Source organism: Amblyomma maculatum, chromosome 3 (genome assembly GCF_055883805.1).
Source record: "Amblyomma maculatum isolate TAMU_Amacu chromosome 3, ASM5588380v1, whole genome shotgun sequence".
NCBI lineage: Eukaryota > Metazoa > Arthropoda > Arachnida > Ixodida > Ixodidae > Amblyomma > Amblyomma maculatum.
Window position 1 is genome coordinate 206,819,100 of NC_139346.1, and position 24,971 is coordinate 206,844,070.

At 42.9% G+C, this 24,971-nt stretch overlaps 2 protein-coding genes across 5 annotated transcripts; both read right to left on the minus strand.

Moving 5' to 3' along the window:
* Positions 1-705: 705 nt before the first annotated feature.
* On the minus strand, positions 706-7,459 carry asp (microtubule assembly factor abnormal spindle). Of its 3 annotated transcripts, none has more exons than XM_084599411.1 (3): positions 7,438-7,459; positions 5,977-6,397; positions 706-3,233 (listed from the first exon to the last, which is right to left on the minus strand). In XM_084599411.1, the coding sequence occupies exons 2-3, from the start codon at positions 6,388-6,390 to the stop codon at positions 2,022-2,024; spliced, it is 1,626 nt and encodes a 541-aa protein (XP_084455537.1). In that variant the 5' UTR covers positions 6,391-6,397; positions 7,438-7,459; the 3' UTR covers positions 706-2,021. The 3 variants fall into 3 exon arrangements, with proteins under 3 accessions (XP_084455537.1, XP_084455535.1, XP_084455536.1); XM_084599409.1 differs by lacking the exon at positions 7,438-7,459 and adding an exon at positions 6,733-6,876; XM_084599410.1 differs by lacking the exon at positions 7,438-7,459 and adding an exon at positions 6,733-6,869 and having other exon boundaries at positions 5,977-6,394.
* Positions 7,460-12,165: 4,706 nt separating this feature from the next.
* On the minus strand, positions 12,166-24,936 carry LOC146197522 (ADP-ribosylhydrolase ARH3-like). 2 transcript variants are annotated; one of them, XM_084599412.1, is made up of 6 exons: positions 24,698-24,936; positions 24,388-24,493; positions 24,030-24,240; positions 19,916-20,094; positions 16,592-16,790; positions 12,166-12,475 (listed from the first exon to the last, which is right to left on the minus strand). In XM_084599412.1, the coding sequence occupies exons 1-6, from the start codon at positions 24,846-24,848 to the stop codon at positions 12,272-12,274; spliced, it is 1,050 nt and encodes a 349-aa protein (XP_084455538.1). In that variant the 5' UTR covers positions 24,849-24,936; the 3' UTR covers positions 12,166-12,271. The 2 variants fall into 2 exon arrangements, with proteins under 2 accessions (XP_084455538.1, XP_084455539.1); XM_084599413.1 differs by having other exon boundaries at positions 24,593-24,840.
* Between the last annotated feature and the right edge of the window lie 35 nt (positions 24,937-24,971).

The following is a 24,971-nucleotide window of genomic DNA, read 5'->3' on the forward strand; positions in this document are numbered from 1 at the left end:
GGATTACAAAGGAAGCAAAGTGTAGCAGGGGATGGTAGAATGTCAGGGATAGGAGAGCAGACAAACACATGCGCATGTGTTTGTCTGCTCTCCTGTCCAGTCTTAGTAGCACTGTACTCTTTCCATTCGTGATCATGTACCAGCCAGCCCGTATTCGCCCTCTTCTGAGGTTAAGAAGTTCGCAGGAGTCAAGTGGATATACTAGCTAGCACAGGACTGGGTTATATGGAATAATATGGGAGATGCCTTCACCCTGCGGTGGGTATAATCCGGCTGATGACGAAGGCTGTGTCCACTGGGCACTTGAATGCAGGCTCTGTACCAACATACAATCGGCCATTGAAGCAGCCAGCTGAACGATGTGTGGACTTCAAGAGGCGGTGGTAAACTCGAAAAAAAGCTCATTCAACAACAAGCAGTGGCCATATGGCAGTAAAGAAGAGCCGCAGACATTTAAATTAACAATTCTAGTAAAAGCCGCATGCTTATATCAACGCATGCTAGCAAGAGAAGGCAAAAAAAAAATGCAGCTTGTTACTAAACAGCATGCGCTGCATCTGCTACATATGAAGATTTCACCAATGCATAATTAAATGTGTTGTCAATACTATGCCTGCATGAACATTTGCTTTGTTTTGACTGGTGCAACAAGCAGTCAAATACTAGTGGCAGCCTTGAAAAAAAATGAGATGCAAATCCCATAAGTTTGTTTCAAGACACAGGCATTTATTGAAGCCCAGATTCACTTTATCTGTCGTGTTTGGCAATATTCTTATATGCATGTTTTATTTCACACATTGTTGGGGTAATGTGTCTCTACCCTACGTTTCTGACAAAGTAACTAAGAGCTTCTAGTAAGCTTTGGAAAATAGTTACGCGATGAACAACAGCAGTAATAGTCATAAACAAAAGCATGCAATGTCTGTAATAGTGCAAACAACCTTTCATACCATTTATTCATATGCATTTTCACTTTAGCAAATAGTATTGCAAATTGAACACACAATCCTATTATGTGCATAAAAAACAGAACGGTGTTTGTCCAGAACTGGATAACTTTTTTAAAACCATTAAGAAAAGCCCACAACTTCACAAGCAGTCCCTGTACAAGCATTATTTGAACAAATGTGCACCATAGTAATGAAATTTTGCAAAACAGCAAACACCTCGTTATGTTTCAGTCTTGCCAGTGGAATTAAGCAGTTTTGAGGCTTTGACTGCCTATAAGATATATGCATGCTTTACCATCAACTGCATTCTGGCCAGCCCTAATAAATCCCGATTGACATACACATGAAAGGAAGCTCACCACGTGACTACGTATCCACGAGGAATGTGCAAGGCAGCCTTCAAATTATTGTCACAAGAGAGGCTCCTGGAAGGAGCATGACACGGGCACGTGCTCTTTCCAGGAACAAAGGCCTGAATACAGTCAACCTACAGTGAAAGCAAACCTCAGTCCAAAGTACATATATATGTCACCCCATGCCTCAATGAGCTGTAGCTTACCCGGCCAATTAACTGCTTGTAAGACATTACTGCACATGAATCATCATGTGATTTCTGCCTTCGAGCGCTGAACAATTATTAACAGAATTTTTAATTCCCACTAGATTTGGTTTTAACAACCGAGCGATGGCTATGACGTCAAAGTGAAGTTAAGGACGAGACATCAGAGGGATGAAAATCTGATATATAATCATTGCTTCTTCAACTCTTGCGATTCCTGTTTTCGAGGTAAGTTGGCTTTAGCATTTTAGTGACCTAAAATGATGAAGGAGCACATGAAGGTCACAGCTTTTGTATTCTTCATGTGGCTTAGAACTTTGACATCATAGCCATTGCTCTGCTGTTGAATACAAAACAGATATGAAAAGAAATCCAATAAGTTATTTAGTGGTGATGGGCAAACAGCACATGGTGATCCATATATAGTAATGCCTTTCGCATAAATGCACAAAACATGTAACCAAAAATCAGGTGTCTATATTCTCTTAAAAGCCATTGCCAGAATTGCCCAATTATTTAATACTGCTGATGTCAGAAGGAAAGAAGTCTTCAATGCGAACATGGTCTGTGAGAAGTCCAGCACTCTCATAATTCTGTATCATTTCCTGCAGAGACCTCTCATTGTCACTGCATTCTGGGTCACGGCCTGAACCTAGCTCTAGCTCTTCAAGCATGTCTTTAATATCGGGCAAACTGTCCTCTTTGCTTGCCTTGGCTGGGCATTTTGGTGACGAAGAACGCTGCCCGTCTAAGATGGTTCGAAGTGGTGTGGGCAATAGCGATCCTCGCTCTGCTGCCTTTAGTGGGCTGCACAGAAGTTCTTCGGCTTGCTCACCAGACATCTGTTCATGCATTGCAGATATGGTGGTCGTGGGTGTGTCTCCCTGAGATGTGGTGCAGGGCTGCCTTGCAAGTATCTGCTGATATAACATTTCCATTCGAGCGCTGAGGTCAAGCTCAAAGGTGTCATTATTGCCAGAGTCTGAGTGTTCATCGCTGTTGCTAACTGTTTCTGTAACTAGATTAGCCGAGTGAGCTATTTGCCCTGGTTCGAGACTGTCCTCGAAGGCATTAGACATTTCCAGGCTGTTTTCACACACAGTGTTTGCATTCTTGAAACTATTTTTCACTGTGGCATTTATTGTGGCTTCAAAAGCAGGAACATTAAATGTCTCTCTTCGAATGTCCCCCGCAGGTGTTCTTGCATTTAGAGGATCAAGGTCTCCGTCTCTACCGGGTGTAAGCATCGCAGCTAAGGTTTTATCATTTAACAGGGATTGAGCATCACCAGCAATGACAGGATCACAGATGATAGGTGATTTGACAAGAACTTTTGGGGTAACTGGATTCAACTTCACATCTAAGTTGCTTGCAGGGGGGTCAGAAGTGGCATCCTTGTTTGGATAAGATGGGACCGCTTTACGTGCAGTTGCCCTAACTGGAGGTGCTGCTGTTTTGCGTGGATGCGACTTAGTTGGGGCTGCCTTCTTGGACAGCTGTGTCGGTGTAGAAACTTTCGTGGCCCGGTTCTCACGACCAACATTCCTGCGTACGGAGGATTTGAACTCTATCGGGATGGTCACTTTGATGGGAGGCACTGCTCTTTTACATGCTTGTGCAGGAGCTGGGTCAACTTTCTTTCGTGCTTGCACAGAGGTCGCAGCTCGCGAGCTCAAGTTTGGCTTCTGTGAACAGGTCAGGATGCTTGACTTTGGCCCCGGGTTCTGCACATTAAAAAGCAGAACATGCATGAGCACTCAGAAGGTTGAATGCAACCTTTCCATGCATATCTAGCGAATTATTGTAAATGAAATTGTGCCAACTACTAACCCTTTACCAGCAACAGTAATAATTTCCAACATGCCACTTTCTCTGTGTTTGTATGTGTATGTGCTGTCTCATGCACCTCTTGTGTCAACCTCGATGCCTCTATAAAGCATCAACATTTGGCCAAGTACAATTAAAGTGAATGTATCAATGTCCTGCTATGCTAGTTGCAACCAAAGCAGTACCTAAAATAGCCCTTTCAGTGGGGTAATATATGCTGGAGGTAGAAGGTTGAAGTGGACAAGGTGCATAGGAAGCAGTCATGGGCAGTATCGAAGATACATGTATCTTCGATACTATCTTTAGATACATTTTGTGTATCAGTATTAGGTATTGTGTGCGGAAAATTAAAGTATCGGAGTATTGGTATCTAAAATACATGTTTAAGGTATTGTGTATTTTGAAGATACTCGATACTAAAGAAAACTTCAAATATTGAAACCGCTGTTAGACTGGGTTGACGGCGCCAGTCTTGTAGTACCGCCTGAGTTCCCTACAAATTCCCCGGCCCCTCAGCGTCAACCACATTTCTGATTCCCTTTCTTTAAAACTGAAGGAGGCAATGGTAAGTAGGTGCTCACAAGGTGCTTTACTTTATAGCACCGAGTGCATACCACGAAGCTGCTGAGCCTTTGATAGACACACAGAGAGATATGAACAAAGCGGAAACGCAAGGCGAACATGCAGTAGCCATTATGCACACTGCTGTACCTACTCTTCCCACCCTTTGCCATCCACCCCTCGTCTCTGTGGCATTTGATTCTCATCAAGCAGTGCCCTCAGTGTTTCTGGACGCAGTAACTTATGCACAACCCAAAACCCCTGGGTTTGCGTGCCAGCTCTGCTTAGCGGCAAGAACACAAGCTTCTAAGGCCTCATTCTGCCACGATGCAGTCGGCTAACCACGTTCTTGTAATTACGGCGCTTGGCGGAAAACAAATCCATCCTTTGTAACTGCACAGGGTACAGGCTTCCACTAGACTGTTTTTTCTGGAAAAAATATTACGTCCAAAAGTTTATGAAATGTGCGACAGCAAAACTATGAATGCAATTTTCCAGCACAGTTCGGAAAAAAAAATTGTGTTCTCAAACAATTTTTTTTTTGCGAAAAACATTTAGGCAAACCTTGAATAAAACTTTTAAAGATATCTCTAGTTAAAAAAGAAAAAACATTATTTTTTAAATATGCAAATTGATTGACGCCATATTAGCCACTTTCTGTTAAAAAAGATACTTCTATTATCTATACAACCAGCCGTAGTTCTCCAGCGACGCTAGTGAACCTCGAGTTTCCTAACTACCTCCAGGATGCTTGAGTCAATGCGGCTATGGTTCCCTCTTACACGCTGATAAAAGGTATCTTCGTCTAATACAACACTGCGGTGTGCTCGTGTGCGTATGTAGAGAGGCTTTTCTCATTTGTGCCACTTTTAGCATGCCCTTATTGCGCTCTTTCCGGACTAAATAATGTTTAGCCATTTTATTTTTCTTGTTTTCCTTCTAGCTTTTAACAATATTCAGAGCTTCAAAAGCTTTTTATTGCACTAATGGCAATATAACTGCTCATTTCTCCAGCCGCATGCAGGTTGCACCTTTGTATTTAGCCAAGTTCTCACAGGTCGATTCACATGAACAGCAACAGTTTAAAGAAATATTTCGCTAGGCTGCTTGTGGAAGTAATCGCTTAACTGTAACCATAGCTTCAATTCAATGTGAAGTTCTGACAATGGCAGCAGCCCAAGCATTAACTCCGTGCTGGCGTATTCCTTAAGCCCTTTCAGAAAAACAACACTATAGGAATGCTCTAAAAATTCCAGAAAGCACGGTAAAATTTTTTTATAGTCGTTAATCGTATTACCACCTTTATTATGTTAGGATTTCAGTGATGTATTGAAGTATTGACGATACAGTACCGCGTATCTGTATTGAAACTCAATTTCGGTCCTGTATCTTGTATCGGCTTCGGAAATGCAATTTTTCAGTGTATCGAGTATTGGTATCGAAGATACTTTTTCGAAGTAGCTTGCCCAGCCCTGATAGGCGGACAAACGGAACTTCTAAACTGGGTAAACTGCACCTCTGAAGATTGTGTTTCAATAGTTTTTGGAAAATGCAACATCCTGGGCCAGATAAGCTGCTTGGGTATGGATTTGCTACTGTACCTGGAAGGTTGCATACAGAAAAATAATACAGTTCGTCAGCATACTGCCTAAAAGGGTAACTAGCCAGTGAGCACCTATGCTGATTTTTTTTTTTTTAGTAAGAAATCCATTTTGGTATCGCAGCAATTTGTGTTACTATTTCTGAAACTGATGTGCCGTGCTTCCTGCTTGTGCTGATTACTCGTGTTCTCATTATACATTTCTGTCCCTGTAGGTTCAGTGAATGGAGTTCGTGTCGCGAAATAAAGTAGGCCGGTCGATGACCGGCGTCTGACGCATAATGAAGTCGCCAGAAGATGTATGGGATGTAGGACACACTAAAACATAAATAAGAACGCCACGTGGATTTAGTAATGCAGAAGCCTGGGCTAGTTGGTAGGACATTACGGATCGGGAGCAGAAAGTAAGTAAAAAAAAAAAAAAAAGGCAATGATACGTGATGCAATAGGCACCCGCAGGATATAAGAACTAGCCGTACCTTACGGGCAGGTTTCAGTGGCTTCGGTTCTTCGCGGACGGTTCCAAGCAAGATGAAGCGCCCCTTGTAGCCCTTGTCGGTAGAAACCGGGACGGCCAGCCTGCTCGAAGCCTCACTGCCATCGGGTCTCCAGACGAGCGACACGAGCTGGTGCTGCCCGGGCAGAAGCGTGAACTCATTTGGTTTGACTTGGAAACCCTTTGGCCGTATTGCATCGCTCAGTGTCACGGTGTGGTCGGTGTTGGTAGTGTTAAGGATCTTCAACTGGCGCACTGCCTCACAACCAACCGGAATCCTTTCAAAGGTGACCTGCGGCGGCTTGCTGAATGGTTGCACCAGCAGAATGGGCACCTCGGCATCCAAGTTGCCCTCGACGACCTTCGGAGGCGAGAAGACTAGCAGCTTCCCAGCCATAATCCTTCTGTTAAATAAAATACGGGAAGAACGCGTGAACAGTGTTGAATGTTCGAATAACAGAGGGCGATACGTGACCAAAACAAATATAAAACAAGCTGCAGGGAATTTTTAAAGAAACGAGAGTTTAGACAGAAGCAACGAAATGAGAAGAAAGGAATGCCTTAGCGTCTTGTACACTGCTAGTTGCACGCCAAGTTTAGCAAGCACATAACTGGGAGACTCCACAGCCGTTGGGACGGGATGCTGTCACACGCAACGATAATCAAAAGCTTGAGCAGCAAAGAAGGCGCTGGTGCCACACAGCGTACAGTAGGAATGGAAACGTAGCGACCGTATTACCTGCAGTGCCGTCTGAGTATCTGTGAGGCTGTTAAGTGCCGCTGCTCGCTCTCAAGCAGTTGAAGCAACGGTTGCACCGCGCTTGCTTTGAACTTATCTGCCGCGTCTACCATCCAATCAAACGTAAGGTCTTTACCACGTGATATATACATGTATGCATCAAAATGGGTGATGCTGATGCTGATATTGCCTTTCCCCTAGCAGAGTGATGATGTTGATCGTGCTTTATTCTACGCTGAGTTATGAATCGATATTGGTGGACAGTGCTCTAGAATTCTAGAGCACTATCATTAGTACATATACCTTGGCACTATAACGTGGTCGACGCTCGATAGCTCGATGTTGGCTCTTCTGGCCGCCAGAAACGACACGCTGAGGAGGGATAGATCAGAGCATAACCAGCATAGCTCGGTTGATGAGGTGGCGTCAAGGCAGGAGTGGCAAATGTGCGAGTCTCGGGATGACGAGAGGTTTTGCATAAAATTTTGGAGTCAACGGCTGAAAGGGCATACATTTATGGGGCTGGATAATATTCCGCCGCATCGACATAAAGCCATTTTTGAAGGGCTTTTGCGGCTACGCCCGTTTTTGCATGTTCTTGGGTAAATGGGATGTGCTTGATCAGTTTCCGAGGAAACGTTTGATTAAGTACACGCCGACCAGTGGTGTATGGGCAAGACAGGCATACTTTAAGGTGATACGTACGTTCTTCCCCGGCAGGTTCACAAATACGCCCTTCAGGCATACGCACCGCACTGCGCCGCACTAATGGCATAGCTAACGGCCCCGGGCTGCTCTGTTGAGCTCGGGCCCGGCCCGCTAAGCTCGGAGTGAAGGCCAGCCCGCGGAAGTTCTAAGTAACGATTATCTATGAATTACTATTACTGTACGATTTATAGCACAATAAAATAATGAACTGGACAAAAAGGAAGTTCAAATTTGTGTAATATGTATGATTATTTTTTTTTAATTCAAAGGAAAGTGACAATGAAGCATATGCTTTCTCGGTCGGTTCTTGTAACAGTAATCTTGTAGATGTGCAGAAAAAACAATCGATAACAATGAGGAGCTCAAAATTCAAGAGATTAAAAAAAAAGGTTATTACACAGACGCTTAATGCTTTGTTCCTTGAAGATTTTTAATCATTCATATTTTACAGCCCACTATAGATATTAAAGCCTCCTCGCCACCAGTGGAGTTAATTAGCACTATTTCACGTACGGGCTCATGGCCGAACTGAAAGTAAAACGGCTGTGTTTGTTTTATGGCAACTCAAGCTGCGAGAGAAAGCTCCAAAACATATAGACTACCTGCAACTTTCTTTACGTGCTTGGACACCACACACAATTAATGGTGCCATTCTTAACGCCCATTCACGCTTGCGAGCCACCATCAACGAGAAGCTGGATGTAAAACTTCTGTTGTGTGTCGCTAGATTTGTGACCAGCAGTCACAAACATGGCCACAAAGTTGGAAAGTTGAGGAGTGCTCGAATGGCCTGTGACAGTTACTTTTCAACTGATATGGTTGAACAGTTAATCACTTAAAGTCACAAGTGTGAATGTGCCTTCAAGTGAAATGCAGCCATGATAAAACCGGGGTACTTTAACCACTAACACCGCGGTGGGGTAAAAGCAGATCAATAAACCAACTTTTCTCTCAGCACGTACCATATAGTTTTATTTCAATGCTGCAACACCCTAAGTGTATTTCACTCAACAATAGTGAATCGAAACCTGTACGCTGGAACTCTATGCACGTATAGGCCCAGTCCCGGCCCTAGGCCTGCAATAACTTATACTCGGGACGCTGTCCGGCCCAAGCCAAACGAAACAGCTCATCTCCGGGCCCACAAGATGAGAAAGATTTTTAATCACGGGACTATTATTCCATAAGGTGGACCGCTGCAGACGGTAGTTCTGATTACTGTTGCTTTCGCATTTTAATTTACTATTTTAGGCACATATACTAGCTCTAGCTATTGCCATGCAGAGCGAGACATTACAGGAGTAGGTACAAGAACAAGTGTGCCAAAAAAGAAAAAAAAAGCAACAAACACTGTTAAAGCTGTTACAGCAACGATATATGGGTGCAAAGCATGCAGAAAAAATGAAAAGGAAAAATGCATTGTCACACGGGATTTCGTCATGCGGCATTGCACAAAATGATCTGTCGAAATTTCAGATTTTTGTGTTGTGCGGAAAAAAATATTTGTAAGAATATACTGATGCCTGTAATAAAATTAAGTTGAGCGGGCTATTGCGTTGCGTGCGTGGTGCAGGATCGCTGAAATGAATTGGTGCATGTATAGGTAATGTGCCATGTACAACCTTGAGCAAAAGTGATGTGGTCATGCAAGCGCCTGTCAGCAAGAGACTGAAGATAGTGGCACGAGTCGAGAGTAAGAAATATTGGTCATAATGCTGATAAATAAATCCGACAACTTTTTTTTTAAATTCGAACTGGCATGTTGAATATGTATCGATTTATTTTATGGTGCCTTGCATGACAACATGGAGTCTCGCATGACAGCATGCATGGTTGTCTTCTTCATGCTCAAGCACCACAGTATTATTCGGCCTCTGCAACCTGTGAAGGAAGGCCAGTCCAGACACCTCGTATATTGCTAAAGATTCTCCGATGCTCTCTTCCCATCTGATGACAGCAAGTGGATCATACGCAGGTTGTGGCCCACAAGCTTAACACGTCTACACCTTGTGTTTCAAGCACAAATACAGGTCCCAGGCACGGCACATGCTTCGTTCTCAGTGTCCTTCAGTGTTCCTGATTACCTTTTTTAGCGCTCTTGCCATGAAACCTTCACTTCTATATCCCACCATATGTTCTGTGGGGTGCACATACCTGATCTCGTGCATGAATTGGCTCTCTGAAGACCGAACACAAAGTTGCCCACTGAAGAAATGAACTGAAATGAAAGTTCATCTTTTCTTCAGCGAGAAACCTTCTTTGTAATAAGGGAGGAATTACTCATTGTCATCCACCCAAGCGCAGCCATACAGCTACAAATCAGGACGAATAAGGACGAATGTTTCTTTAACTACGAAGTTTCTGAGAAAGCTGCATAGCTTTCCTTTGTAGCAGTATGACTGTGCTTGGGTGGATGACAATAAGTAATAACCCCTTTATTACAAATCTACTCCACCTTGGGGGATTTCCGTAAATATTCAATCAACTTTCTTTGTGTTCAGTTTTCAGAGAGCCAAATGTCTCCAGCGCTGTCCATGTACTTCTTTTCTTGTGTTTGTGTCTATTGCTGGTTCAATATGTTAGAATGGGGTACAAATCAATGCAAGAAAATGGGTAGAGCAACTTTATGAGTAACAATGCTACTATATACTGTCTGTGAGCCTTAAAATTGTACAGATATACGAAGAATGCTCTTCTGTGAGGCAAATTATGCATCTTATAATCCTGAAACCACAGCATATAAAATTACTCTACTTTAAACAGTGGTTGTGTGCACAAGTCATTGTGTAAAAGACCTACAGGTAATGATCGAAGTCAGAGGAATTGGCAGCAGGCACAGGCGATGTGATCTGCGATGATGTGCAACTCCCCTATTGAGCTGATTGAGAACTGACTTCCATTCCAGCTGTCTAGGCTGCTGAATTTCTCTGAATATATCTGGGAACAAATGTGCAACAGGAAATGGCATGTATGAATACACGAGACACTTGTCCAGTTTGAAGTAACACCTAGCTCTAAATGTGCCTAGATGTGGGGAAGGTGTGGAGGCTGCATAGGTACACACGTATTGCAATACTTTAAATATAATCACCATTGAAACAAGAGTTAAAGCTTTTAATGATGCTCTTAAAGCTAATGTCCATAAGTTGATCAAAATTGTTATTAGGGATGCGTGAATACTCGAATAAAGGAATAAGATTCGAATAACAAGTTCTCGAATACTTTGATTCACAAATCAAATACCTAGTATTCGGACGACTGAATATTCAATATATTTTGCAGCAGGCTTGTCGCCTGTGCAGGGAAGACAAGGTACTAAAAATTCTCGTTAATTCAGTCCTCATTAATTTGGATATCCGTATATATTGAGCAAGTAGCACGGTATACTGGCCGACACCCATGTAACTCTATGATGTTAGACATCCACTAATTCCGAAGGGGGGTCACATCGAGGCGCTATCTGTGAAGCCCGCGGACATTGCTAGACACAAGTTTTTTGGAACAGGTAGTCGGCACAACGATGATCGGAAATCCCCCATAGCCGAATATAGCCCAGCAGTATAGTTTCAGTTTCGCTTCTCTTAAATTCACACCATCTCGCCACTGCCATAGGGCACGCACATCTGCCAGTTGCGTTGTTTTGGATGATGCTTTCCATGTCACTGGTCCTTTAGCTGCTTTTGGCGTCATGCTGTTTTAGCACCTACGTATATTTCCTTCTCTTGCATCCATATGCTTCATCCGCGATTCAAGTGTGCTGACCCGTCGTGATTTGAAGACGCTTTAATGCACGGTGCGTGCGTCACTATTCAGACCGTGTGGTGAAGTATCCTCGAAACGTGACGGGGAATTTGTGAAGAGGCACCACTGCTACTGGGCCGCATTGCTGAAAGGGCCATGGAGGCACTGACGATTTTGGTTGATATTCCCAACAGTGTGCACAAATAAACGCACGCGACAATATCGCGAAACATTGTCACTGTTGTTTAGCTTTAGTCTCAAATGTATATATACATCTGTATTCCACGAGTTCATTGGATAAAACTATATGTGATGCAAATGGTTCTCGGCAGTTCTTAGGGACATCAAATAATTCATACTTTTGAATAAATCAGACATTTTTCCTTGTCCCTTGAAGGCTGAATGAAGGTCCCTTGAAGGCGCTGCGTATGTCTGGCTCCGCTGAACAGTTTTATATTAAACCTATTCGACATTTGGGCGTTTTCTTTTCTTGATTCTATTCGATATTTGATTCTACAAGTTAATATCTGGTATTCGCACAGCCCCAATTGCTACTCTTTGTTGAATGCGGAATGAGTCGATGGCATACAGTTCTATGAGGAGCACACAGTGGATGTTTCTGAACTACATTGTCTTTTATTATGTTTCCCATCAGGATGCTCTTGGATATTATTAGCAGAGGATGGCCTCACATGTTTACTAAAAAAAGAAGAAGACTAAAAATTTTGTCTGCATGCACTCCTACGCCCTGTGCCCTCCATTGTTACTCCCGGTAATAGCAGAACCACTCCACTGTGCTGACGCTAAACGTAGAAGTCTCCCTCAAAACTGTACCGCAGTACATCCTCTACTCAGCAAAAATGCCTGCTGTGATATATAGGGAAAATTTAAAGTGGCGGGCGGCGTAGCAGCTGGTCTGTGACCATCGTTTCAGTGCTTTTGCCGACGCTGAAAAAATAAGAAGTTGGAAGCTTTCATAATATGTTTCTTTATATTTTTTTTTTTTTTACATGCTTCCCGTGTTTGGCAAATGTTTGGCTAATGTTTGGCAAACATGTGGGGCCCTCCAGCAGCACCTACCAGCATCAGCTCAATGCGCTCCTACTAACTCGTACATATCATCAGCTAACTTGAGGACTAAGTCCAAGTCCTCGCAGTGCCTTTGAAGTGACGTTGGAATGCCTTCAATGCCATGAAAAGCACCAGAAATACTTCCTGCCATGGTGGCAATGGTGTCGGTGTCGCCACCAACTGAAATGGACAACACGATGGCTCGGACAAAGGGGTTCTCAGCCTGCAAAATAGAAAGAAAGCTTGCTTCAGCATTCCTAACAACTTCAAATAAAAAAGCACAGTGAGTTTCTCAACACTTTTTTCTCCCTCATCCCCATCACATAGACATTAATCTAGCACATAATATACACTGATTCAATACAGGCTATACGCGCCATTCATAAGGGTCGCATTCCTGAAGAACTGCAGGATGATCTACACAGAGCTCTCACCAAACTACATTCCAACACTGTCACACTGAGGTGGATTCCTGGTCACGCTGGAATCCCAGGCAATGAGGTAGTGCATCGCCTCGCCCGCGAACTTCAACATTGGGCGCTTGGGACTCCCTGGCCTTATCCACCCACGTGGCACACTACTCTTTACTACAAAAAAGAAATCAACATTCACTATGGCAACATTAGAGAAACTCTTCGTACACTTCCTCTTCCTGATAAATCTCTCACTACCACGCAAATACGCATTCTTAGACGCATACAACTAAATACACTGCTTACTCCTGCCCAATCGTTTCTATACAAAATCAGACATTCCCCCGCATGCCCAAATCGTTCCGAACACTATGCAAACTTAGAACATTGCAAGTTTTCATGCCCTGTCGCAATTCAATCACCTCTTTCCACACCCTCCTCTCCCAATGTGGCAGGCTTGGTTAGCATCTGGCCAGCTGAAAGATCAGTTGGCCTTGGTGACCCTAGCCAGGACATTTTTGACGCTTAGTAATGCGTTAAATAAAGTTGTTTCCCTTTCCTCTCGTCTCGCATCACAGTTTAGTTTTCATCCCACTGAAAAATATAAATCATGAGCAAAATGGCATTGACCAGCATTTCGAACTAAGCGTTCCAATATTTATTTCTAACGAGGACGAGAAAATCAATGGTTAGGTTGCATAACCATAGCTTTACAGCTTTCCGACTGCTTTCACAGCACACCTATGTAGAAGCCTAAATTAATTGTGCGTTACCATATCATGACATATGCACTGCATTTTCTGTCAGTTTTTTAACAGACAATCCACACTGCCTTATTTTCTGCAGCTTACAATGTTATGAGAGCATATGCTACAATCTGTTGTATTATCCATGCACATCAGTGTCCGCTGGGTGATTTGTATGCATTTAAATAAATGAATCTCTAGCCCCCAAGCATTTGTATGTCTCCACTATTCCCTTTTTGGGTCTAGTCATGCTGTTTCACTTTGCAGAAGATTCTGAGAAACTGTATGTTGTCATGCGCAATGCTTTCCGCGTCCACTGCAGGCAGGAAGGGACAAAAGCACCTTTTCAAACGAGTACTGCATGGAATTTTAGGCAGTTTAGTTTTTTACTGTAATGAAAGCAATTTACCCTCTCATCTTTTTCACTGAAGTGCTGCCCTGGTGGCAGCGCCTAAAACTATTGTTCTTTGGAGGCTGCAATACCACCAGTCTTCCAGCCTCCATGTCAATTAGGGGATACATTGAGAGTGCTAGTGCTTTGTACAGTCGCTCATGCTTGACATCTTTTCAGCCCAAATCTGACCCACACAGCTGCCACAACAGAGGACATAAAAACTACTGGCGCAACAAGCAGGACACAGATACAAGCACTGCTTACTAGCTGCTGAAATAATTTTATTGTCACAAAGCTAATACATTCCAAAGGGTCACACCCTAAGAATAAAAATGAAACCAAGCAGGAAAATGCTTTCCATTCTTAGCCATCAAGCCACTATCTTTTCTTTTCAGCATTACAGAAGAAGGTGCTGATACAGTGCGATCCTCTGCTATGAATTACATGGGCTTCATATAATTTTCGCACAACCCAGCGTGTGCATCTTCTGAGCACTTTGCATTTTTCAAAGTTCGCAGTGCACTAGTGGTCGATCATGTGATCAGATAAGTTTGTCCTCATGCAGTCTTTGATATCTTTGTGATACTCTTCCTCTCTTAGAGTGAAGAGGAGGGTCCTCAAAGTCGTAACAGCAATGCGACGAGGAAAAGAGATGCACGACATCATATCCTTCCAAAAGATGTGGATCTGAATGATTCAGCCTACTTCCAGGTCCGAATAATTGTGGGGACTATTTCGTTGATAGCAATGATGAGATAAACCTCACAAGTCCTAAGCACATCACTGAAATGATAGGGCCTCAAACTTGATGTACTGCCACACATATAATCCATAGAAAGTGCAAGACAGGAAGTATAACAGCCCCATTTTAGAAAAGACAGGACCTAGATTACATGAAAATTACAGATGTAGGGGAAATAAGGAGCTCGTTACAAGACATAAAAGGAGAAAACAACCACTGACATCAAAGAACGCGTAAGGGGCTTTTTGGGTGGTGATCAATGTGAAATGATAATGTAGTTATAGAGATAGTCGATTGAAAGGTAGGGAAAAAAAAAAGTGCATTTCTGGGAAGAAAACTGACAACCTCCCAATTTCACATTTGATGCTCTACCACTGAGCTAACGCAACAGCTGTTCAATCTTTTACTTTCCTGGGTATTTAAGTTGCGTGTAACCTATCCTTGAGAGTGTATTCCAGCACCATCTTCCTCCACAGCGGCGGACGTCAAACGTCTTGTGTTACCCTGAGTGTTACATTGAAAGTGATCTAATGGAGAGGGTGGGGGCTGTGTGATAACACTCTTAGGATGCCTATGATGTCAAGCTATAAGATTCGAAGGCATCATTGGGCTAATCAGCAAACAAATGTATAGAAAATAGGGGGTTCATTATGAGACATATACAAAGGAAGCCAAGAACCACTAACATCAACGACAGCATATGGTAATATTTTTGGTGTAGGTCCCCATTTTTCTCTCATTTATTTGCTGATTAGCCTAAGGAGGGCATCAAATCTGCAAGCCTTGGTTCATAGGTAGCATAAGAGTGTTATCAAACAGCTTCCACCCTCCCCATCAGATATCATTCTATGCCGGCAGGCCATAAATTCTGCAAATGGGTCACTAGCATGCGTACAATGTATCCTGCTTCTTCAGCATTTACTTGAACCTAGACAGGCCCTGGGTCTATGCTGACATTGTAAAAAAAAAAGGCTTTTCTTGAATGTAGGCTGACATTCCTAATGACAAGGGCCTGATGTGGCCTGTTGGGTATAGGTCATGCGTATCAGTGACCCAGTCTATGAAAATTTTTATTCATGTTGATTCTGTCAAGATGTCAGGCGGATATAGCTGCCCTGTCATGTCTATAGGTATGATTGTATCATCTGTACTAGCTTTAGCGAGTGCAGATGTTGGTGCCCATGGTAGCAGTTGAGGACAAGGAGGGAGGCATAGGCATAAGGCTTCTACTGCTACATGTGTCAAGAAAAATAATTAGTGCAAACTGTTACAAAATCTGACCGAGACCTAAAGCATAGTACTAAAAGCCTCACAAATTTTCAAGTGTAGTTCATATCCAATGCGCAGGCTACCAGGCTATGTGGCAGGATGAAGCTCCATGACCTGCAAAATTTCTATGTGAAGTCAGAGCCACGTCTTCTTAATAACTTCTATCAGCAATGATGAGGAGCAGTAATGGCTACAGCGCATTCTGATGTAGTTTTGGAGAGCATCGCCTGTGGGTCATTTCTTGCATTTCAATGATATGTATATTTAAGAATTATACATATTCAAAGATCCTCAACTCTAAGCTTACCTAGCAGTTTCGTATGCAGGGATCTCAAACTGGCCTAGATTTGAATAAATACAGGACATCAGTTGAACATCTAAAACTTTTATCTAAAGCAAAACATTAAATCATCTAAAAGAAGGAAATATGCATTTGTATTTTACTTAAGTAGAACACTGGAAAGTGTTCCAACTTCAGGCATGCAATTTGAATACGGACAACTGAGAGGTGACCACCACACATTGTACAGTGTAGTGCCGCAATATTCTTTCTAAATTCCAATGCGAATCATGTATATGTCCTATGCTAAGCCTGCAGAGGGCTACTTGTTTGAATCTATACAGTTTTTCTGTGGCGTACCTCTCTACACATGGATTCATAGTGTGGAGTGTATTCTTTATAAGTGTGTTCCATTTCTGCTGCCACTCCAGGCAGAGGGAGGTGTGTCACAAATTACATCAACCAGCAGCAGAAACTAAAAACTCGTTGTCATACCTGAAAAAATGGCAGCGGCTCGTGTGACCTGAGGAAGGCATATATAGCCGTCGGGACCGACTTATGGGCTGAGACGTCGTTGCCGAAGAGGGCAGCAATTTCTTCCGCAGCCAATTCCCGAGGGTCATCACAGAGCACATGCTGCATGTTTTGGAGCGAGGTGGTGAATGGCTTATCCACGGCCGGATCAGAAGTAGGCCTGCAAAAACCCAGACAGCACAGCTTAGAAACAAACTACAAAGGGAGGAAGGCACGAACAGATTGAATGCAAAAATAATAAAACAGCTTCTTCAATTTACTGTAAGGCAAGGAGGAACTAGCCACTGCCCAGATTAAAAGGGGATGCCAATAGTTATCTGTTGTGGCTCCATGCCCTTCCCTGCACCACTAAAGTAGGTAATCAATAACACTAATACGAATTTGTCACAAACAGCTGAATTAACTCTGCATTTGTGCAGATTTATGGCTGAAAGGCCCCATACTTAAGCTTAGTGCAAAAGCATTATTGAATGCAGTCATTTGATGGAAGTACACAAAATGAAGCCCAGCTGGCTGGCGTATCGCATTTACAACTGCTAGGGCGTCACAGAATGAGTATGCCATGCCATGAGTACATGAAAATCCACCTGACATGGCTGCATGATGTGTACAATTTCCCAGTATGCAAATGATGACTATTAACAATAATTATAAGTGCAAGGACATGCGAGGCCAAAGAGTGCCAGAAACTAACAGCGGATGATCTCAAGATGAGAGAATTTTGTAGAAAGTGATGGGTATTATATCACCTTGTGTTGCAAAAGAAGATGCGGCCTGCCTGCAAAATTAAACTTCAAAGGAAATGTGTCAACTGTTAAGTTAAAAAAATACCAATTGTGAATAACCAATTCTCTTTAAACCATTCGTTGCTCTTGTTAATTGAATCAAAGAATCAGGTTCAAGGATCTTCGTGTTTAGGGTGAAGTGAGATGTGCTACTTGTACACTTATGAAAACTGGTAGCTATTGCATCGATTACGCTGTATGGGAGCATGTACAACAGAGTCGGTACACTCAAATTTATTGTCCCACCGGACTGGCTCAGTGGTTAGGGCACTTGACTAATGAGCCGGGTCACCCTGGTTTGATCCCGGTCCAGCAGCCATGTTTCGATGGAGACAAAATGCGAGGTGCCCATGTACTGCACAATGTCACTGAATGTTAAGAATGTAAGATGGTCGAAATTATCTGGAGCACTCCACTATGGCATCCCTCATAGCTTGAATCGCTTTGGGATGTTAGACCCCATTCACAAAACCCACATATATCATATACAGAGCAAGGCTTGAATGTGAGTAGATATGATGCATCCAGAGTACTTAGCCTATCCTCACTTTTGTCAAAGCCACAGCAATAAAGCGATCTTTAAGCTCTTCCTTATGGTCATCCCCGTCCAAGTTATTGTCTGTTTCTTTATCACATAGGATGTCTGTTGTCTCGGTGAGGAATGGGGGTAATATCAATCGGTTCCACATTGTTGCACACAGACACCGCTGCCTTATCAGTTTGATTTCCACATATGCCACAGTGGTCAGGGACTTAACAATGCTATTTTGGGACCGCTATTTAAGAACTCCACAATATGACCTAACAACATGTTGAAAATGGAAGTGATATTTATCTGTACATGTGAGGCCATAATGACAAATTTTGACCGTATTAACACTGAAGATAGCTGTGTCCTCTCTTCATAATTTTGGTTGCGGATAAATTTTTTCCAGCAATCACACAAGTAACAGAATCTGCACACTTGTATTACATTGATCGTTGTAGAAATCTTCACAATTGTATCTATTTAAAGGATGGCGAGTACCATTAAGCACTTCCAATGGGGCTATTTCTCTTCAGAACGGCCAAAATCGGTTTATGAGCAAGTTGAGTTAAGCATGGAACAGGTTCATGATTCACAACTTCTGTTGAGCAGTCATCATCATCAACAGTTTCATCCAAACAGATCTGACTGCTTATGTCGCGCCTTCAGAGGTGGTACCGTTTCTTTCCATTCTGCATTCTTTGTGTGGGCACTTAGTAAGAACTTGTGCCTCTGAGTCACAGAGCGATTATACTACCGTAAAGCGGAAGCGCTGCACAGCTCAAAAGAAAATGATTTTGGGCATGACTTCCAGACCCAGACGTAGCCTTCCTGCTGCGTTGCTCCCTGTATTTGTGGAGCATGGGATGTTGTGTAGCGAGTTCATAAAAGTTTGCATGTGCAGGTTGTGCTGTCAGGCCTTATCTAAAATGTACATGAAACACCCTAGATTTTAGAAGTTATCATGCAGGGCTTTACACTTGAGGGGCAGATCATCCTTCCAAGTTGCTTTGAAGACTGAAATGCAGCATGATGGAAAATTTGGCAAAGCCAACTGCCGACCTGCCCCTCGGGATATTCAGAGCACGCACCCGGATGGTCATTAATATCTTATGCAAAACTTTGCAGCACCTGTTCGGTAATTATCCATGCCAGAAAAAACAAGCCCTATAATTAGAGTCGGCACACACTGGCAATGTGAGCAGGAGCATTTTAGCTAGCAGAAATTTATTACCTCAATGTAGATGGCAGTAGCATAGAGTATCACAATTTGAGCACAGAAATAGAAAGACCGATTGAACATCGATATATGCAGTTTGCCTTGATGATCTTCAATACAGTGTTACACAGTGGGTCATTCAGTGTGGCCTCATTGCGTAGAAAAGAGGCCCAGAGTGAAGTTCAATGATGCTGTTGCTCTAAAAATTTTAAGCATTGTGCAAGTGTCTGGCTTTCCTTATAATGCTTGCTGCATGCCACAAAACACAGACTCTCCCATTTATGAGTTGAGAGAGAATATTGCAAAAGCATACTCCTTGGAGCAGTCCCTTGCTATCCTTGGTTTTTCTGCAGTGTGTGAATACCTCCACACAGTGAATTTAAACCTTTCCTAGGAATAAAATGTACCTTTTACTCTGTCACAACCTCTGCTATTTATGAAAGTGGTTACAATTAAAGCAGGCATGCTCCATGTTTTACTTGTAGATGCAACGTGGTGAACCCCAATGTCATGGCAACAGGCTGACGACACTGACTGGAGGGCCTCCTTTGAGGGGAGTCGGCATTTCGTTTGCTGGTTTTATCCGATTTGTCCGAAACAAGCACAGTACTAAACAGTGCATATGCTGTGGATACAGATACCTAGAATTACCAAGTATCATGACTGCACTGATGCGCTCGAAATGAGGACACTAGCCCACAATTAGGTCTGTCTATGAAAAACCGCTAAGCAGTGGGAACAGCTGTCGGACTCACTTGACATCCTTTGACTCAATGGCATCCATGTGCTCCAAGAGAAGCTTGAGAAAGGCAACCTTATCGAAAGGAGCCTTGCTATCAGACATGAGAGCATAACGCACAGCCAGACACTGGAGAATGGATCCATTGTAGCCATTCCGATGGGTGTGCGTGATCCGCGCCTGCTTCTCGGCCACCTGGTCAAGAGACAACCACCACTTGTTGCCTCATCACAAAAAATACCGCTAGTTTTTCAAACCTTTAAAAGCTCCATCAGAAAAAAAAGCCCCTTGCCATGGCTGGTACCAACAACAGGAGAGGGAGAGAAAATTCCCTGTGCACATTATGGAAGGGGAGACCCAAAAGTGGCTGCAAACACTTCCAAAAAATAGGATTAAAAAATTCGACTTCGTAGAGCTGATAAGGACTCAGTTTGTTGAGCACAAAACCTTTGATGAGCAAAAATACAAGGAAAAAATAAGAGTGTAGATATGTCTCAAGGCCTGCTGCACTCGGCTGGCTGTAGAAGACCGCTTGTTTGTCCCATCACCTGTAGACAGACTTGAAACCAACAATGATGGCCCTGGCAGCTCTGCCACACCACCCACTGTTGCACCTAAATCTCTACTACCCTGACACAGATTTTTACCCTAATGAGGGCTCACAAGTCACCCATGCTGCCACAGTACAAGCACACTGTTTTGTTGTAGTGATGTAAAATATATATCTCCTAATTATTTTTATTCTATTTTCAGACTAAATTATTTTATATTTTTGAAAATTTTTTTGTTAACAATATATATTTTTCTTTACGTCATTAAAGCAAGAGCTGTAAGCCATGCTATGTTGCACTAAAACAAAATTATTATATGGTTGAATAAATTTCTTACACAGATCCCCCTAAAGCAGTCTGTTTTAATACAGTAAAGGAATGCAGTGATGCAGGCACTAACCCAAGTGAACTCACTACCTTGCAATGAACCTGTTTCAAGAATGTTCACTGCAATGCTGCATGGCCAAGTGACGGCAAAGCAGGAAAATTTTCAAAGCAGCTTATGCTTCTCATGCTGCATATCTTGATAATAATTCCTGTAAAAGCACATGCAAAGCACTTGGTCTGAATGCTGGTCAGCACTACCATATGTAGATCAATATGCAACATGAACAAGCCAATTCTGTATCAGAAATACCCCGCCTTGTCAACTAATTAAGGCCTCTCAATGAAAACAGAAGCTACAAAGGGCAAAAAAAAAAAAATACTATTGGCTGCTTGCAAGCAAACTGCGATGTCTATGCACCAAGGCTACTGCCATAAACCTTTTGTCGCCACATCAAGAAACACTGCACATGTTTAACTGCAATCAATGATGTCCACCGTTTGGTTTTTGCAACCAAGTACTACATGTAGCATTTTTTATCCTTCTCATGTATGATTGCAGCATTCATGCCTGTTGATTTTCTCAAATTTGTACTGCCACTGTCCATGCTGAGTGACCCCTCATAAACCAATGCTGCTAAGAAGGGAATGAGAACTGTCAAATTTTCACCAGCAATTTTTACCTCTTCCGTCAATGCAAAGCTTGGGAAGCAGATGCAGTATTTCAAGCATTTTACCTTTGATCTGCCACTGCAACCTGGATTTGGCATTTTCGCGGTGATGTCAGTTTTTGGTGCCCCGGAGAGAACCCAGTGATGTCACACCTGATCTTGTCCAGAGCTAGTGGAATGATTTTGCGCCTCTATGCTGGACTGGATTGCGCCTTTTTATCGTCACTTTCAGCTTCATGCTGTATTGATCCTTTGGATCGCCGTGTTTTACCCTGAGTTAATCCAGCAGCAATGCTCATCTCGAACTTCAGCAGGTCAAGACCCTGCTGCTTCGGAGTCAGACTTTCCCGACAAAATATTTTGTACCCAATCCACAGATTGCAGGCTATGTCAAGGCACTGAGAGAACACTCAGACCGATCATTCTTTTGTGCACATAGAGATGTAATAATAGGAGAAAAAATGGTCAATCAAGTCCCTCTACATCAATGAACAGATTGTACTTTGCTACCGCATCCAGTTGTCTCGTGTCGACTTTTTCTTATCCTTATGACATCTCTGGCAACTTCCTTCTGGCCCAATGCCAAATACAGTGATAAGACTAAGACAGTTTTATTGTCCTTCCACTTGGCAACACATATTTTATCATTGCTGTGTACCTTACAAGCTGAATTTCCCTGCTGCATATCTCGGTCCTGCAGCACTGTAGCTGCAATCCTATCAGACCGGTTTCCCATCACTGTTCCAGTCAGAAAAATGTTTTGTTTGACGAGGTGTTTAGCAATCTTGAAGTCTGTAATGTACCGGTCGTTGAACATGAGTGTCTTGGTCCCATTGAGTTTCTTGGTCATGTTTCCACCAAGCTCAAAATCTTGCATGTCCATATCAGAAACTGTGCCCTGGAGACGCCATTACACACTTTTTAAGACCTACAGGGTTAGGCTCTGATGAAACACATTGCTGTACAGGGCACCTTCCTGAAAACAGGATCATATGATCATCAATGGACACCTCACGAGACTGAGATAGCTACAAGCAAGCCTTCCTGAATGAGGTGAAAATAGGTTTTACTAGAAACGGCCTGTTCTGTTTCGTTCAAATTGATGGCTTGTGAAAAATGTACATAGCTCCTCAGTTCAAAAACCCGCTTTTCTGGCATTGCCCGTGCAATTAAATCAACTCTAAACATTCTTGACCAGTACAGTTTTACCCTTGAAAATTATAGAATGCCCACAGTTATGTGGATGTCAACAAAAACCTTCAGTACCTTCAAATCTGTCCGAACAGATCTCTCTTTACATTGAAGAGTGTAGTGTTTGTTTGGAACATGCATTCTTCCCAGAACTCTTCGGGAAAGTATTTGAAAAAATACTTCGGTGAGGTGTCAAGCTTCTTGGCTTCCCTTCTCTGCCTTTCTTCTATCGTTAAGGAAGGAAACCTGATTGAAAATAAAAGTAGGTGCATTTAGGGGCAAAGCTTTACTGATACTGCCTTCAAATTACTGTATAATTTACTTATTACGCATATAGAAACAAAATATATGTACGTTCCGCTCCTCCAATTGTGTGCAGTCAGTCTTGCTTGCCACTGATCATTTGTGCTATCTGGTTTCTCTTCACTGTCCAAATATGTGCTGCGATTGTAATCTAGATCATTGCCGCAACTGTCAACTTCCATCACATCAGACAGAGATAGGCATCACTCTCTTCAAAAAGAGCCTGTATTTCATTGTCTGTCAAGTACTTTGCCGAAAGCCATAAAAGAACAATGAAAACTCACAGTCCTTGTTCAGGAACATCAAAGTAAACCTTTCTCAAATTGCACAAGTCTTCCAAAACAACTGGACTATCCTTTAAAAGGTTTTCATGCATATTCTGTGGTAAAAGAAAAAAAAAATCTACTCATGTCAAAGACGACAATGTGCACTTTTGCTGAGAAATGCCATCTTGGAGCATGCTTTTTACATGACGATGATTAAGAGCTTGGCCGTACCTTTTGTATCGGGCGAGTGCAGCCAGATGAAAAGAGAAAGAAGAGAGAGAGCAAGTGAAGTGAGAAATGGGAGTGGGGCGGGAGCTAAAGAAGGAGCTTTCATCAACGCTGAACGAGTGTCTACCATATGTGGAGTTGCGCTTTCGTCACAGGGATGGCGCCACTGCGTTGTCGGTGTTCAGCTGGTTCAAATCGCAGAGCAAGGGTAGCATGGTGCCATAGAGGAAGGAGAGAATTTGTGGTACCCACTGGCTGAATTGGAAATGCCATCTAAAAGTTCGAACTACTGCACATTGTCCATAATGTGGAATATTTGTATGATTATTGACAGTGGCAGACATTTGGAACAAAATATACAATTTGCATAACTACAAAAAAAGAAAAATTGATCTCAAATGAAACTGCCCATGTATGAGAAGAAACTAGAACCAAAATATGTATTTGAAGATTGTTTACACAGATTTGCACATGCAAAAAAAAAAAAAAAAAAGAAAAAAAAAAGAAAAAGCCATGGTAAGAAATTCCAATGACGAAATGTCAGAAAATCACCACTTTCCTCGAATGGCAACAGAAATTCCAATAAGTCCACTCACAGAGACCATTTCAGCCAAGTTTTTGTGCCAAAACAGAGCAACAGGCGCCACCCGCATAGCTCCACCATTTCCGTATGAGCCAGTGCCTTGAAACTGGTCCTTGGCAGGTCCAAAAGGGTCCTCAAAGTTGCTTCTCTTCAAGGCTCGGAACACGTCAACAACGTTGGAGCCATAGCCCCGCTTGGGCTGTTCAAAGTACTCGGTGGTGAACCTACAACAGGAAATAGGAGGCTGTGAACAGGATCACACATCTGTTGAAGCTGTTTCCTGGCACTGCTCAAGTACTACATAAAAACGGTGCAAGCTGACAAGCAAGCACGGCGCACTAGTAACCGAACACTAAATAATAAGGGATCACCTTTGCGCGAGGTCACCGGCATGGAAACCCTTTTTTTCGATGAGGGACGCAGCCAAGCACTTGGTCATTGCAGTGTCATCAGTGTAAGGACGAAATGGGAGCAGCCCTGAAGCAAATGCATTTTTTATTCGCGCTTGTCCGTCCGAAACTACTGCAGCAAAAACACAGAAGACATTGACTCTGCAGTTTTAAGCTCCGCACAGACCTCCTAGCCACTACAGAAAAAGCGTTCAAATGCGCCGCCAGTCCGCTCAAGCCACCGCAGCACTGCGCATTTTCTAGATGCACGCTCCAGCAAAATGTTGTTCACCTTTCGCTGATTCGTCAAGGAGCTTCGATATATAGGATGTGAGCACCGACTTTGAAACAGGAAAGTCGCCTTCGAAAGGCGCCCCCAAGCAGTCACCGAGGAGGGACCCCACGAAACAACCTCGAAACTTGCTGCTGAGCATTGCAGACATTACACCGATTGCGGTCCGGATTTACGCTATTTACGCTGGCTCAGCCAACGTTACTGGCTCAGCCAACGTTCATTATGTACGTTGTAGAGTAACATAGCAATCACTACCACATGCACCTACAGG

Bases quoted from the DNA above. Each gene is read 5' to 3' on its own strand.
- asp (XM_084599409.1), bottom strand. From the start codon at position 6,845: ATGGTAGACGCGGCAGATAAGTTCAAAGCAAGCGCGGTGCAACCGTTG. The intron at 6,398-6,732 runs GTAATACGGTCG...TTTATTTAACAG, and splicing joins ATACTCAGACGGCACTGCAG to AAGGATTATGGCTGGGAAGC. The intron at 3,234-5,976 runs GTACGGCTAGTT...TTTAATGTGCAG, and splicing joins CACTGAAACCTGCCCGTAAG to AACCCGGGGCCAAAGTCAAG.
- LOC146197522 (XM_084599412.1), bottom strand. From the start codon at position 24,848: ATGTCTGCAATGCTCAGCAGCAAGTTTCGAGGTTGTTTCGTGGGGTCC. The intron at 20,095-24,029 runs GTGAGTGGACTT...TCTCTTGACCAG, and splicing joins ACTTGGCTGAAATGGTCTCT to GTGGCCGAGAAGCAGGCGCG. The intron at 12,476-16,591 runs GTATGACAACGA...TCTATTTTGCAG, and splicing joins AGCCGCTGCCATTTTTTCAG to GCTGAGAACCCCTTTGTCCG.